We start from the raw sequence: 17,551 nt of genomic DNA, 5'->3' as shown, positions 1-17,551 counted from the left end.
CAATCTTGTCATATCTTTGTTACCGGTAAAATTAAATATATTCACAGTGAAAATCGTAAAAGATATTATCTATGCAAATCAATAATTTATTAAGATATAGAAATTGATTTTATTAGATTCATATTTATTTGAGAGTGGGACGTGAAGTTATATTTAGTAATTTTTAAACAATGTGAAAAACAATGATCAAATAATTATTATATTTAAAAAATTATATATAAACAGTTTATGTCATATATATATATATATATATATATATATATATATATATATATATATATATATATATATATATAAAATTAAATTTTAAACTTAATTGTGTTTATTTTTTTAATCTGGTAGCTTATTCAAAATTAAATTGAAAAATCAATTAATTTAAATAATAATTTTATAATGATTAAAAACTGGTTTTTAATTGTGAAAATATCTTAATTGTGCAAAATTATTGTGCATGTTTTGATTGAGATCTATGATATTTTATAATGATTGAAAACCGATTTTTAATTTATTCTTTTGATAGAGAAATAAAACAAAGTTCTACCATTTTTAAATATAAAATAATTTTTGGATTCATATTTTTTTACAGCTAAACGTTAAAATTTTATTTTAAAAAATGATTTTAAATATAAAATTATTATCTATTTAATTATAAAATGGAAATATAAAATATAAAATATAACATTTTATATATCGTAATTTTTTATTTAATTAGAAATCTTTCTGGTTAAATAACAAATATAATGTTTTTTAAATATAAAATTATAATAGTAATATTTGACGTATAAATCTTTATAATCTTTAGAACTAAAATATAAAAGATACTTCTATAACTACTCTTTTGTCCTTTAAAAAAGTACAGAGATATTAAAATTAAATTTTTAACCTTAAAATTATAAGAGAAAAAATAACTAACATAATTATTATTTTAGCCTGAAAAAAGCGGAAAATTGAAATTGTAAAATTATTCTCATTTCTACTTTTATATATATAAAGATTCTATTCGGTGGATTTTTTTTTATTATTAGTAGGAAATTTTTTTATGTTCATTTTGATGTTTTTTTTTCCATTCATCTGCATAAGATTTTAATTAGTGGGTAAAACTTTTGCAAGTCTAGTATTGTATTATAAAATCGAGTACTTATTTTAAGGAGCGACATTTGTACTCTTTACTTTCTCATTTAATTAGTTTTTTTTTATGTTTTCTATATTTTATTTTATATGATAACAATTACTGTTGTTTTTAAATTTAAATCAATAATTCTTGTTATTAAGAGCTAGCGTGTTATTATTTTTATATTCAATTTTTTTTTTTAAATTCTAATAATTTTTTATTTTAAATGTTATTGTTTTAGTTATATATACTATTATCTTTAACTTAAATGAATTATTTTTATATTTTATATTAACTTAATTCATTCAAAGAATATAAAAATGATGTTATTTTATCTAATTAAGTGATTAGTATATAAAAAAATATCTATCCACTATGTTATAGGGGTTAAATTGTTAGTATGCATCGAAATTGAATCCAATTGCCATCTGTATAAATGCTAGTACATCCAATATCAAAATTGTCATATCACTTACTCCCTCCATTCTATTATAATTGTGATAGAAGAGAAAAAATATATATTTCAAAAGAATTGTCATTTTAGTTTTTCAAAATGTATTATTAATTAACTTTTTTCACTTATATTCCTTAATATTAGTGGTTGACAACAAAATTTATAAATGAATTTATGATAATATAAGATTAATTTTGTAAAATTATTTTATTGTTTTTTCTTAGACAGTGTAAATAACTTAGGACAATAATTATAATGAGGCAGAGAAAGTATATATGCATCAAATTTGAACCCAAATTGTCATCTCTATATTTGACAATCAACATGGTGTGGTATGATGTGTAGATAACCTTGTCCTTTAAGTATGTAGTTGCTTGATTTAGTCCGTGTGTATGGAGAAATATATGTTAGGAGAGTTTAATCCCTTAAATGAATCTCAATATCTTGAGAGATCAGTCTTTAGCTTTTAAGAAAACAAACTTAACATCTCTATATTTGACAACCGTTTTTAAGAAAATCAGAAAATTTAACGATATGATTTAAGGTCAGACTTACTATGTATGCAGATAGCAGATTATGGTATGAGACTCTGGGCTAGCAAGGGAGAAGACCAAGAGGCTGCAAAGAAAGAGTTTCTGGAGTGCATGAAACTCTTGGAAAATGAACTTAGAGACAAGCCTTATTTTGCTAGTGATTGTTTTGGCCTTTTGGATATAGACTTTACTACTAAAAAATAAACTTTTAACATCGGTTATTAAGGACTTTCAACATCGGTTATTAACTGATATTGAAACTATCAACATTAAAAGTATCAACGTTAACATTGATCTTTTAAAAATCGATATTGCTTTTTCTCACCAACATCTGTTTTTCTTGTTGTGAAAATCAACATCGATTATTGAAGACTTTCAACATCAGTTAATATCGATGTTGAAACTACCAACGTTAAAAGTATCAACGTTAACATTGATTTTTTAAAAATTGAGTAAAACAACATCGATTTTATAAAAATAAATGTTGATTTTCACAACATCGGTTTTTCTTTTTGGTTTTTTTAATATCCTATCTATTTTTTAATTACCAACTTGTAATTATTCATATCACAACTTATCATTCAAAGTTGTAAAAAAATCTAAAAATAAGCCAAAGTTATAAACAAAATATATCAATAAGACTTCTAAACAAAAATTTACACAAATTAATATATCACCAAATATACCACTAAGAGTTATAAACAAAATATACCATGCACCAATAGTACTTATAAACAAAAATTTCCCACAAATGTATTCAGGATGTTCCAGTTCCTACAAAATATACCACCAAGACTTATAAATAAAAATTTACAGATCGATAATAGTATAATATAATTTACTTTAATTACAAACAAATTCAAAATAAAACAAAGTTTAAAGTTGCATCTAGGAACTTCTAATTTTGTGGTTATGCAAAAGTCCTCCATCCATTTCTAATTTTTGTAATCTTCATCCGATGATTATAAACAATCCTGCTCTCCGTACTCCCTTCCAAATTCAGATGAGTGAATCCTACAGCTTTCATGAATGAGTACATGGTACTCAACACATCCTTAAATTTACATTAAATTCATCTTAGATGTGTATGATTTTAAAATTTGACAAACAGATGAGTGCTTAATTACTCACTAAACTGCTACAAGTCACTTTGTACTCACCCAACAGAACTTTAAAAGTGACTGAGTTAGAAACTTGGTAGTATAAGGAATGTCATTTAAGATAAGCTTTTAGTTCAGATTTGTTTTTGAAGATGGTGAGAAAGAAATCTCTGAGTTTTGTCCATCTAGCCAGTAGAGTTGGGTTCACCAGATCTTGGTTGTATGTAATAGAGTGCATGCTATCATTACTGTCTAGTAAATGCCACATATGCTCTAGTTCATCCTTTCATCTTACAACAAAGGACCTATTGACTTCACCATAAGGCTACATTTAACAAGCAAACTAATATAATCAGATTTTTTATATCATGTCATGTTTATTTGAGAATAGTCTTGAAATTTTTAACCTGATCCATAATATGAACTGTGTTGAACATTTCCTCTAGTTTATTTTGTTAATCTTCATCATTGTCTTAGCCATTTCCTTTCAGTTCTATTGATCTTCATTCATCATTTCTAAACTCCATTTACAATATTAAAATTACCATTAAAAATAAATTTGCATGCCTACTTACTAGTAGTAAACCAAGACTTTGGTCGAGTACATGCCACAGAGTTAAAAGACATAGTGCATATACCCATTTTTGAAAACCAAGAATGATATTCCTATTTTGAAAAAAAAATGGGAGCCTAAGGTTGTGGCAAAATTCTCACACCATAAAGTCTCATTAACAAACATTTTCATGTTATAATACGCACAAAGTCCCATTATCAACATTTGTATATTCAGAAAATAACACATGTTTTCAACAACATACACAAAAATAAGCATTTTCATGTTAGTAATACTCACATTAACAAGAAGTAATACACACATTAACAAGAATTTTCATGTTAGTAATGCATTGTACATTTAGATAATAGAAGGAACCAGCCTTAGCTTCTCGCTTACCATCACCATCAAAACCAAACACAGAAACAAGCATTTATAAAAGACTCACCTTTCATGACCAAGAACGAGAGTGAGAGTGAGTAGAGCTATGAGTGAGAGTGAGAATGGGAGCGAGAGCAAGAGTTAGAGATGATAGCAAGAGCAAGAATGGTGTGGTCGTGCTGTCGCAGAGAGTGCATTAAATTGGGAGTGGGAACGAGAGCGCGAGAGATGAGTAATAGTGAGAACGAGAGCACGAAAGTGAGAGATGGTTTAGAGCGAGCACGAGAAGAGAAATAAACAAATTTAATTTAACAAACACAACGTTGATTTTCCAAAAAAATGACGTTAAAATAATTTCATTAATATCGGTTTTTCCAAAAATCAACGTTAACAAACTTGCGTTATTTACGAATATGCCACTGTATTTTTGTTAACATTGATTTTTTAAAATATCGATGTTAACATAACGATGTTATATCCATTGTTTCTAGTAGTGCTTGTCACCAATCACGCGCAGGTTTTATACATACGAGACACTTTTCAAATTTAGTGTGGAAAAAGAATGTCCAAGGTTCATGGCATGGGTCAAAAGGTGTAATAAGAGGGAGAGTGTTTCCATGACACTTCCCGGCCCATGTACAATAGGAAGACTAATTTTGTGAAAGAGGTAAAATAAGGGAACAGATGTTGTAATTTGAGATTTTAATGAATGCATAAGTTACACATTGCATCTTAATTGGCCTTGCTTAGTGTACATGTTTTACAAAAGTCAAATTGGATCTTCATCAATGCATAAATTCCACTTACACTATATTGAAACTTAATGAATCATTAGTGTTACACTTATGCTTATATTTTAAAATACTTAATTTTACAAAATTTGATTATGATATATTTTCATAATATAAAGGGTATTTATTTATTATAATTTTTAAATAATTATATAAAATAAACAATTATTTTGTACAAAACACATATTAAAAGACTAATGATAAGCATGATTTGTTTATCTTAATCAAATAATGTAAATATTTGTTTTTTAATTTTATTAAAAATTATCATAGTATAATTAAAAATATTATATATTTATTATGATTTATAAACTATTGTACATATTGGTTTGTTAATTTAAAAATATTACTAATATATTAATTTCAATACTTTTCAATTATAAAATGTATTTAAGTATATTATATATTTATTATGATTTATAATAAATTAAAAATTTAGTTTCTCAATCATTTTTAGAAAAAATGCGTTCAGTCGCTAATTCGGCCACTAATCTCAAAATATTATTGTCTTCTAGCCACCGATACATTTCCGGTCACCATCATCATAACATAGCAACCGAACCGTAGTCGGTCGCTATCTTTAAGTCTATTTCGGTCACTAAGGCGGTCGCTACAATGCTTTTGTATTTATAGATATATAGCAACCGAAATAGCAACCACATTTTTCAGCAACCCTTCATTTCAGTCACTGACACAAGTTAGCCACCACGATTAAAGTCGATTGCAAGTAGCGGTAGAAACTATTATGTCGCTATTTCGGTCACTATGAAAATTTTGGTCGCTAAATTGCATTTTTCTAGCAGTGTTACAAAACTTAAAGATCTTGCGGACATCGTTATGGATGACCTCTGACGAGACATACTCCTTCGTGCCACGAAGTTTTCCTTGAGATAAGGGATTAGAAAAAGGTTGCGACTTTATCAAAGAGTTGATTAGATATAGTGTTTCTGTTGAGGTTCTAGATGGTATAAATTGGGCAAGGGGATTAAGGTAGTGCACAAATGTCGCAAAATCCCTAGAAATAGTGTGTTGTCTCCACACCCATCGACGTTCGTGCAAAACAACAAGTTGTTCTCTTTTCTAGTCTATGGCTTTGTCTATTTTTAGTTTTTTTCTATTGTTATTCTTTTGGGTTTTTGGTTGTAGGTCTTCCTCAGCGTTGTTGTTTCACGATGGAGGTAAGATGGTGGTGTTGACTATTGAAAGGTTTGTTGTTGTCGTCAATAGCTTGTGGATCCTATGGTGCAAAGGATAAATGAAGTCACACTTGCGGTGACAATGAATCTCCAACACGGCTGCAAGGGTTTTGCCCTTTTCTTTCACTAATTGATTTTGTGGTGATTATCATTACAACAATGGAAGGTAGAGGATGTGGCAGCAATGTTGTTAAGGAGGATGGTGGGGATCATTTTCATTTAGCATAGTTCTTGCTAGTTCTTCTAGTGATATGTTTTTCCTCTCCACAACTCCGTTATGTTGAGGGATTCTTGGAATGAAAAAATTATGATTTATTTCATTTTCTTCACAAAAGGTTTCAAAAACTTCATTTCAAAATTCACCCCCATGATCACTTCTCAAAGCGTTAATTTTCAAATTTTTCTCATTTTGAATCATTGTAGCTAATTTGTGGAACGCCTTGAAAGCATTACTCTTTAATGATAAATAAAAGTTCATTTATATCTAGAATAATCATAAAAAGTAACTAAAGTATAATAGTTTCCTCTAATACTCATTGTTCTAGAAGGACCAAACAAGTCTAAATGCAAAAGTTCGAACAGTCTAGAGGTAGAAATGATATTTTTAGATTTGAAAGAAACTCTATTTTGCTTTCCCTTCTGAAAGACATCACAAAGTTTGTCCTTCACAAACTTAAGCTTTGGAAGACCTCTAACTAACTCTTTTGAGACAATCTTTAATGATAAAATACTTTTTAGGTGATGCATGTAAATGTGAGCTACCCTTCTATGTCACAACCATGAAAGGTCATCACTACTATTCAAGTAAGCCAAATTTGATGATGTTGCACAATCAACATTAAGCATGTAGGTATTCCCAATGCAATTACCACAAACTTAAATTCATTTGAAATAGGATTACTAATTGTGAAACAATATTTGTTAAAAGAAATTTTATATCCTTTATCACAAAGTTGGCTAATAATCAATAGATTGTGTTTTAGTCCTTCCACGTACAACACATTCTCTATAAAAGTAATTAGTGACTTTCCAATGTTACCTATACCAAGAATTTTTTCTTTGTTGTTGTCCTCATAGGTTACAAAGTCTCCCTCCTTTGCTTTCAAAGAAAAAAATTTGGTCTTGTCTCATGTCATATTCCTTGAGCATCCGTTGCCATGATACCACATAAGTTGCTAGGCTTCAAGGCATACCGACAAAACAGTTTAAGGGGAAGTTTTGGGCACCCAAGAGATTTGGGTTCTTTTTTGTTAGTAACCTTTTTAGTTCCTTTAGAAATTCACTTGTATTTTGCATTTGTAATTTCATATTTCTTAATCAAACAATTTATAGAGGAATAATCTTTGTACATGCAATAGTGACATCTTGTAAATGGGGTGTTGGACACTTTGATAAAATTAAAAAAAAAATTCTTAAAGAATTTTGTTTTTTTTTTCATATATGTATCCAAGATCAACTTTATCAAACATGCATTTTTTTGTGCTAGGAGTACATCAAGGTTATCTCTTCCTATTGTGAATTTAGTTAAGATTTTCAACAAATACTCATTTTTAGTTAAGAGCCTTACATATTTGACATTGGGAAGTAGAATTAGTGGAAACAACATTATTATTACAAGAGTCATTCATAGCTTCTTCAAGAGCTTCCATTTTCTTTTTTCAAATCAAGTAACTTTTTTTTAATACTAGTTATTTTATCCACATGCCACCTTAGCTTTCCTTTAAGGAAATTATTAGCAAGAGATAATTTTTGTACTTCCTCATGCATTTCATTAAAAGCATCAAGAAGTTGATCAAAATCGGATGCACCTACATTGCTATCAACTTCTTCATTGGCCATAAGGTAGAGATTTTCTTCCTCTTCATCATTACTTCCACTTGAAGAGCTTGAAGCATTTTCTTTCCATGCTATGTAGCCAGGTTTTTCTTCATTTTGTTTTTTCTTCAAAAAGATAGGACACTGGGATTTAATGTAGCCAGGTTTTCCACATTAGAAACATGTGAAGTTTGGAGGGTTTGGCTCATTCTTCTTAAAAAATTTATCCTACTAAAATGTTTTTCCTTTTGGATTCTTCTTCTTCATGAGTCTAAACTTTCTAACGAGCAAAGTTAGATTTTCAGCTTTTGATCCTTCTGCATCTTCTCCTTCACTATCATCACTAGTTGATATGGCTGATTTGAGAGCTAGTCCCACCATACTTTTCTTGTCTTTTGCCTATTCTTCAGCCATTCTAGTCATGCCCATCTCATATTCTCTCAATTTTCCAAATAGCTCAACATGCCTCATGGACGTGTGATCTTTTGACTCCAAAATGGCGATGACCTTGGGTTGCCAGGTTCTATTCAGCAATGACCAAGGTGAGCATAACATCCAATAACAACAGAAAAAGTTTGACAAGGTGGCTTGAACCCTATTTCCTGCATTTCTTCTGCGAGGTCCATCGCTTGGTCCACCAAATTAGCACCAGACAGCATTTGAACAAGGGAATTATACGTGCTTTCATTAGGCCAAGTCCCATGATTTTTCATCCCCTTAAAGAGAGAAACAACCTTGTCATAAAGTTTGGCTTTGCCATACGCTTTGGATCATGAAATTGCACTCTAAAACATCCTTTTTCCACCCTGCTAAGTTCCTTTCCTTGTAAAACACATCCTCTGCTTCCTCTGAGAGCCCTTTCTCTGCAAAAACATCCATAACCACAGCACAAATACTTGACGACATCTCCCCATTCATTTGAAACTAATATCGAAACAGGAATTCATAAGGAAAGAGAGAACTAAACGACTTAGAGAAAATGATCAGTTGCAACGCTTGTGTTATTCATCAATGGCGGAAGCTTATATACATGTGATGAAAGGTTGTTACAACTGAAAACTAACCATCCTAACTAACTTCTTCACAACAAACTTAACCAACCTAATTGATATCGTTAAGAGCCCCCCTCAAGCTGGGAATGGATATTCATCATTCCTAGCTTGTTACAAAGATGCTGAAAAATGGCAGGTGTTAGGGCCTTGGTGAATATGTCCGCGAGTTGTAGGGATGATGAAACGGGAAGAAGTTTGATGAGACCTGAGTTAAGCTTTTGTCGGACGATGTGGCAATCTATCTCAATGTGTTTGGTTCGTTCATGGAAAACGGGGTTCGTGGCTATTTGGATTGCAGACTGGTTGTCGCAATATAAGGTTGCTGGTTGAGTGAATGTAGCACGAAAATCTTGAAGCAAAAAAGTCAGCCATTGTAGCTCGCAGGTGGTGGAAGCAAGAGCTCGATACTCAGCTTTGGAGGAGCTGCGCGACACGGTTGATTGCTTCTTTGATTGCCAAGAGACAAGAGAAGAGCCAAGGTAAACCAAGTACCCCGTAGTAGATTTTCTTGAATCTTTGCACCCTGCCCAATCCGAGTCACTAAATGCTCGAAGTTGGGGAGTGACTGTGGCGGCGAAGAAGAGTCCTGAGCCCGGCGTACCCTTGAGGTATCGAAGGATGCGAAAGGCAGCTTGAAGGTGGGTTTCGGTAGGAGTGGCCATATACTGGCTGAGTTGCTGAACTGCATATGTTATGTCGGGTCGCGTGTTGGTAAGGTATATGAGCTTGCCTATCAATCTTCTATAAGAGGAAGAAGAATCAACTAAAAGAAGATTTCCGGAATTTTCTTGCAGCTTTGTGGAGTAATCCATAGGTGTTCAGTTGGGCTTGCAACCCAACATTCCTGAATCGTATAAAATATCCAAGGTATACTTACGTTGACACAAATGAATTCCCTTAGAGGTGCGTGCAATTTCGAGACCAAGAAAGAACTTCAAATCTCCAAGATCCTTAATTTTGAACTCGCGATCCAAGAGGGTGATCATAGTTTGTATCTTAGCCATGTTGTTTCCCGTAAGGATGATATCATCCACATACACTAGGAGTATTGTAGTGATGACTCCGTTGAAACGCAGGAAAAGTGAATGATCTGCATTCGATTGCTGGAACCCATGAGAACATAGGAAACGAGATAGCTTCATGAACCATTGTCTACTGGCCTATTTAAGCCCGTAAAGTGATCGTTGAAGACGACACACAAGCTGTGGATTGTCAACCGAAAGGCCTGGTGGTATTTGCATATACACTTCTTCGTCAAGTTCTCCATGGAGAAATACATTGTTAACGTCCAGCTACCGTAGATGCCATTGGTTGAGTGCGGCTAGCGCAAGGAGAAGATGAACCGTAGTAAGCTTTGCCACCGGAGAGAATGTGTCGAGGTAATCCAACCCCTCCATTTGGGTGTACCCTTTTGCAACTAATCGTGCTTTGTGTCTCTCTATGGAACCATCTACCCGATACTTGATTTTATATATCCACCTACATCCAATAGTTGTCTTGTGAGGGGGAAGAGATGTGAGTCTCTTTGTGTTATTCGACTGGAGAGCCTGTAACTCGACCTTCATCGCCTTAATCCAGCAGTCATGGCGGGAAGCTTCGGCATATGAGGAGGGTTCTGCTGTTGAGGAGATGCTCATGACAAAGTTCCTGTGTGTAGGTGACAAATGTGAGTATGAGAGTACAGAACTTAGTGGGTAACGAACAACCGCCAAAGTGTTTGGTGTAGATGAAGCATGGTCTCTGTGATAATCTTGGAGATATGTTGGGGCTTGTTTGGTTCTTGTGGAACGCCTAAGATGTGGAGGAGATTGCTCATTTAAAGGTTCGTTGGATGAAGGTATTGATATCGTGGGTTGTGATGAGCAATCTTCTATTTGTGGGTCAAGGTTCTTGCCGGAAAAGGAAACTGGAGAAGGAGCTGAATTTTCTGAGTTTAAATGTTGGGTTTCAGAGTAGTATGGAAAATGATTTTCATAAAATGTGACATTGCGAGACACTGTAACATTATTAGAATGCAAGTCATATACAAGATATCCTTTTGTATGCGTTTTAAAACCAATGAAGATGGATGGGTGTGCCCTAGCATCAAGCTTTTGCCGATTTGCTTTGAGAGTATTGATGTAACACAGACATCCGAAAACTCGAAGATGAGAAATATTGCATGGATGCTTATGCAACTTTTCGTAAGGTGAAACATTATGCAAATATGGTGTGGGGATGCAATTAATCAAGTATGCGGCATGTGGCAAGGCATAACACCAGAAACTAGGCGGTAGACTCGCCTGAAATAGGAGTGCGCGTGTGATATTGAGTAGATGCTGATGCTTTCATTCCGCAACACCGTTTTGTTCTGGGGTCTCAACACATGTAGTTTGGTTTATGATACCTTTTGATGCATAATAATGATGCATGAACAATTCGACCCCATTACCACTTCTTATGATTTTAACCTTGCCATTATACTGTGTTTCAATGAATGCAATGAAATTCATAATGACCTGTTGTGTTTCAGCTTTAGACTTCATGAGATGTACCCATGTAAAGCGTGAGCAATCGTCAACTATAGTTAGGAAATATTTGTGTCCATGCATTGATAGTTTCGAGCATGAACCCCATATATCCATGTGAAGTAAATCGAAAACGTGAGATGCATGTGAACTGCTAGGAGAAAATGGCATTTTCTTGGGCTTTGCATAATGACATGTGTTGCAGACAAAAATTTTGTTATTTCGTAGAAGGGGATAATATGCTTTCATACATTGTATTCTTTTAGCTGAGGGGTGACCTAACCTAAAATGCCAAAGATCTATGGGAATTACATTGCATTGAGGATGAGTGATAGTAGAGTTTACAGCTTTGGTGGTCAACTGGTTTGGTATCAAGTGATAGAGACCGTGCTTTGCTTCAACTATACCAATCTTCGTATGGTTGTTCATTTCCTGTAGTATACACGATGTGGAAGAAAAAATTAATTCACAATTAATAGAAGAAACAAGCTTTGAAATCGAAATGAGATTAAACGTGAAAGCGGGTATATAAAGAACATTGTGCAAGGTTATATTGGGTGAGAGCTGAACTGTTCCTGAGTGAGTGGCATGAACATATTGGCCGTTCGGAAGTTTCACTGTGATTGGATTGATTCGTCTATGGAAGTGAAGGTTATGCAAAGAGCAGGTTACGTGATCTGTGGCCCCTGAATCTAATATCCAGGGGGTGGAAAGTGCACTGGAGGAAAGTGACATACCTGAGTCCATTGGGGTGTTAACTGTGCATGATGAAATTGAAGCAACCTGTTTGGGTTGAGTGGATGCCGTGTTCCCGGCGGATGGCTCCTGGATTAAGGCAAGAAGTGCCTTGTACTGCTTGGGGGAGAAGCGAACGAACTCATGGGACTCGTGATGCTGAGCTTGATCATCATGAGCTTTGCTTTCAATTGCCACAACATTGTTCATGGTGGTCCTTCCACTGTAAGGCTTGTATCTCGGCGGATACCCGTGTTTCCGATAGCAGACATCCACTGTATGTCCTATCTTGCCGCAGTGGGTGCACGTTTTTCTCCCACTGTTACTCTTATTCCTTGAATCGTAATTAGAGGGCACCCCATGCTTCTTATAACACACACTTTCCACATGACCAATGCGTCCACAGAAGTCGCAAATGGTCTTTGCGGCGTTAATGGAGATATCTTTGGGTTCGAAGTTGATACCTGGTCCGTTGTTGCCCAGCAGTTGCCTTTCCTGTTGAGCTACATAGGAGAAAATTTTGGATATGGCAGGTATAGGATCCATGAGAAGAACGTGGGAACGAATATTAGTGTACTGTTCGTTCAAGCCTCGCAGGAACTGCATAGCTCTATCCTCGAGCTTTCGTTGAGCGATAATGGTGAATGCATTGCAGGAGCATCTAATATTACAAGAACAGATGGGATCAGGCCTAAAGTTCTCGATCTCATCCCAAATTACACGTAGACGAGTGAAATACTCAGTCACTATGAGTGAGCCTTGCTTCATCGTCGAAGCTTCGAAGAAGATCACCCTGTGAATATCTTGATTTCAGATCGCGCCAGATTTCCTCCGCTTTGTCCATCCAAAGTATACTTTGACGTATCGAGGTCGCCACTGAATGAACTATCCACGAAACAACCATATTGTTACATCGACGCCATGCTCCATGCATCCTATCTGTTTTCAGTGGTTCAGGCGCACTACCATCTATGAACTCTACCTTGTTCTTGGCACTTAATGCAGTGATCATGGACCTACTCCATGAGTGGTAGTTAGTTGAGTTTAGAACTGGGGAAACGAGGGCAGTGGCCGGGTTCTCGCTTGGATGGAGGTATAGATAACTCTCCGTGTTGTTGATGGTTGCTTCATTCATGGTGGATTCTTGTGGGCAGTGAAAGAGAGAATGCATGCGCAGCAGAACTCTTCACTAGAAGAGCTCTGATACCATAATAACGAAACAGGAATTCATAAGGAAAGAGAGAACTAAACGACTTAGAGAAAATGATCAGTTGTAGCGCTTGTGTTATTCATCAATGGCGGAAGCTTATATACATGTGATGAAAGGTTGTTACAACTGAAAACTAACCATCCTAACTAACTTCTTCACAACAAACTTAACCAACCTAACTGATATCGTTAAGAGAAACTTCTTCAGCAAGTCAAACACTTTGTCAATATACCCCTCACCAACATACATCTCCACAATACCGAGAACACAATGGCCATCAACAGACACAAAAGCCTTCTCCATTTCACCAATCAAATCCTCCACCTCTTGAACCATATTCTTCCTGCACAACTCGCCAAGCAGAGCCCGTTAAGTCACCTCATCCGGACACAACCCCGCCTCCCTAATCCTCCTGTAACAAGAAACCGCAACACCGATATCCCCAGCATCAACATGCAAAGACAAAAAAATGTTAAAAGTCTTTGTATCCAGGACCACCCTTTTCTCCTCCATCATCCCAAGCAAAGCCTCCGCCTCCACCAAATCACCCCGACTCCCACAAACAAAAATCATGTTAGCGGTGGTGGAGAGAAAGTGAAGGATGGAAGGCAAAACGTGGTCGTAGGGTTTTTTTCTTTTTCCTTTTTCTGTTGGGTGGGAGGGGGAGGGACACGTGGCGGTTGGTTGAGAAGGGAGAAGGGGAGAGATAGGGGTTTAGGGAAGAGGGTGTTGGTGGTGGTGAAGGTGGAAGAAGGGAAAGGAGAGGAAGAAGAAGGTCTTAGGGAGAATAAGGTGCGAACATGGTGGTTGTTGTTGTGGGAAAGAGAAGAGACTAGAGAGGTTAGCAAGGACAAAAATCCCTATGATTTTTTTTGTATGAAATGAAATGGTGAGTGATTAGGGCTAGAGTTCAAGTTTCCCTCCTCTGAACAACTCTGAGCTAGGTCTTTTTTACTATTTTAGAGTTGAATAAAATAAAGTAGTAACTGAAGATGGTGATACCAATTTAGTCTTTAATATACTTCTTTTAAAAGAAATTATTATTAATTTAAATTTATTAAATAAATCTTAAGTTTGCATATATCGTCAGGGTTACCATCCGAGATATTTTTCACTTAGGGGCTCAAAAGCTAATCACTATTTTGTCTTGTTAAAAGGCGTCTTGATTAAGAGAGGATAGTGTATATAAATGTGTGTGAATTGTCGGCAAATTTACCTAAGGGGTCTTATTTTAAAAACTATTTACGTCTGAGGGTTTGTTTTAAAAGTAATGACGGAGGGGGTCGGTTTTTAGGGGGAAAACGCCATTGCCACTGGCGGTAAGGCTCAACCCGCCATTGCCAGTGGCGGCAAAGCAGGAGAGAGGGGTGTATCGCCCCTGGTAGTGGCGACATAGGCCACGTAGGAGTGAGAATCGCCATTCTCACTGGCGACACCCAATCTGTGGGAAGTGGGACTCGCCCAGGGTGCTGGCGAGACAGCCATGGTTCACGTGAACCTTACAGGGCTTCAACTTTTCAGGCTTGCAGGCTTGGTTCTGCTCTCCATTGTTTAGGGATGCAGCATAGCGTTTAGGCATGCAGAGAGCTTTTGACCATTGTACGCTTTTTTTCTATAAAATAAGTTGAACGTAAACTTTGGATTCACATTTCTTTTCTTCTACTACCTTTCTTTTCTCCATTCTTGAATTTCTTGAGTGTTCTGCGTGCTTGCTGTTGGTGCTTGTTGTTGGTGCTTGCTCTTGGTGTTTTGCTTTTGCTGAGTTTTTTTCTTCCATAGTTCATAATTCCTAATTGGCTGGTAAGTGATTTTCTTAAATAACAGGTTAGCTAGATAAGTGATTTATATATTCTATTTGTTAATATTTTTAAAATAATAGGTTAGCTAGATAAGTATTGTAAGTTTAGGTTAATTAAGATTAATAGGTATTGTAAGGTTAGGTTAGTTATTATTATTAATAAATTAATAAGTATGCTGTTATTTGTTATTAATTTTTATGTAGTAACAGATATTTGAAGAGTAGGTTAGGTTAGGTTAGGTTAGTTAGTATAAAAATATTATTTAGTTTGTAGTATATATTTTTAGATTTATAGTATATATTTGAAGGTTAGTTTGTATAAAAATAAGTATGCTGTTATTAGTTTGTAGTATATATTTGAAGGTTAGTTTGTAGTATATATTTGAAGGTTAGTTTGTAGTATATATATGATATTTTAGTAAGCCACAGCCAAACGTTCCGACACACTTAATATTAGCCTTAGAAATATTAGGCACACACTTAATATTAGATAAGGTAGAAATATTATGTATAAATTAATATTAGCATACATATTTATAAATTTTAGGTAGACATAAATATTTAGTTTTTATAATATTAAGCATGTTACACGTAAATAAATAATTGTAATATTAGAGATGCGTAAATTTGCTTTATTAGTGTTATATTTTTGTGTCTTATATATTTTTGTATGTTATATATAGATAGTATAGTTTTAAATAAATGAATTAATAAGTTAATATTGTTTGAGTTAATAATTTTTAGTTTTTAGTTTTTAGTTATATATATATGATCACTGTTAGTTTTAGTTTGTAGGTTAATATTAATTGTTTTAGAAAATTTATGTTATTAAATATATGATAGATTGTACATTATTATAATTTTTGTATATATATTTTTAAATAATTTTTTGCATTTAAATATTTGTTGTATTATAAATAATTTGTTAGTCCATATTTTATTCAATTATTTTTTTTAATTGTAGAAAAAAAATTATTTATTTAAAGTTTTGTTCACATGTATTTTAATTTATGTATAGAATATATTAAAAATTGGCCAGTTTAATTTTTTTCAAATTTATTGTTAGATATTTAATAATGTTTTTATAAATGTGTGTAGTTTAATTTAATTTATATTATCTACAAATAATGTATTATATTTTTTTTTTTGTAGTAGCAATGGCATCTTCATCATCATCTTCATCACATGTTAACATTAAGTCTGGTCTCATCGATGCTGATGTATTATGGATGCAACCTAAACATGTTTCAGAACATGTTTGGAATGGGGAAGAAGATAGGAAATTACATATCAGACGAGCTGTCCCCACGTATCAAGGGGAAGAACAAATTCCTGAGCAAATTTTTCCTTTTCTTCTACAATCTGGTTTCGCCTAGATTATCAAGATGGGGTACTTAAAAATAAATGCCTCATTAATTAGTGCTCTGATTGAAAGATGGAGGCCAGAAACACATACCTTTCACATGAGATGCGGAGAATGTACTATTACTCTCCAAGACGTCTCTGTATTGTTAGGTATAAGTGTGGATGGTTTACCATTAATCGGTCCAACAAATCTTGATTGGGCTGATTTATGTGAGGAATTATTGGGAGTCAGACCACAAGAAGATGAAATTAGAGGTAGTGTGGTTAAATTAAGTTGGCTGGCTCACCATTTTGCCCAAATAAATAATGACGACGACGAAGAACAAGTACGAAGGTTTGCCCGTGCATGGATATTGAGATTCATTGGAGGTGTCTTGTTCGTTGATAAAAGCAGTAACAAAGTTTCGCTAAGATACCTTCAATTTTTACGTGACTTTGAAGAATGTGGCAGATATGCATGGGGAGCTGCCGTACTTGGTTTTCTATACAGAGAGATGTGCAATGCCACCGATTATAAAACTAAATCAATCGGAGGTATGTGCATCTTACTACAAATGTGGGCATGGGAACGATGTCCAACCTTGGCTCCAAAGAGGACTCCTTCCCAAGTAGAAAATACACCACTGGGGCATAGGTTAGTCATTTTTAGCAGCGTCTTTCATTTCAATAGAATAAATGGTTTTAGCATATATTAAATTTTAATCTTTGTAGGTGGCTGCGACGTGGAAACCAACATATCGGCAATGATGATGTGAGAGTTTTTCGTCGCAAGTTAGATATTATGAAACGTCATGAGGTAAGAAGATGTTATTCTATTTGTAAAATAAAAAATTATATGTGTTATTTTACTAAAATGTTCATAACTATGTTGTTATATGCAGTTTGTGTGGGAGCCGTACCCATCAACCGTAATATCACTGTTGCCTCCCGTTTGTTTAGTCGGAAGTCTC

General features: G+C 34.2%; 2 protein-coding genes across 2 annotated transcripts in view; both read left to right on the top strand.

The window, feature by feature from the left end:
- Window positions 1–2,944, top strand: part of LOC100777495 (probable glutathione S-transferase) — a 5,913-nt gene extending 2,969 nt beyond the window's left edge. The window contains 1 exon segment of the mRNA XM_014767791.2: window positions 2,132–2,944. Coding sequence (XP_014623277.2) covers window positions 2,132–2,302 — 171 coding nt within the window. The 3' untranslated portion in view covers window positions 2,303–2,944.
- A 13,677-nt stretch (window positions 2,945–16,621) lies between these two features.
- The window catches only part of LOC102664384 (serine/threonine-protein phosphatase 7 long form homolog), a 2,938-nt gene continuing 2,008 nt past the window's right edge, over window positions 16,622–17,551 (top strand). The window contains exons 1-3 of the mRNA XM_041009631.1: window positions 16,622–17,235; window positions 17,313–17,397; window positions 17,483–17,546. Coding sequence (XP_040865565.1) covers window positions 16,622–17,235; window positions 17,313–17,397; window positions 17,483–17,546 — 763 coding nt within the window. The remainder of the gene's footprint in view (window positions 17,236–17,312; window positions 17,398–17,482; window positions 17,547–17,551) is intronic.

Source organism: Glycine max, chromosome 15 (genome assembly GCF_000004515.6).
Source record: "Glycine max cultivar Williams 82 chromosome 15, Glycine_max_v4.0, whole genome shotgun sequence".
Lineage (NCBI taxonomy): Eukaryota > Viridiplantae > Streptophyta > Magnoliopsida > Fabales > Fabaceae > Glycine > Glycine max.
This window is presented reverse-complemented; position numbering and strand designations above follow the sequence as displayed.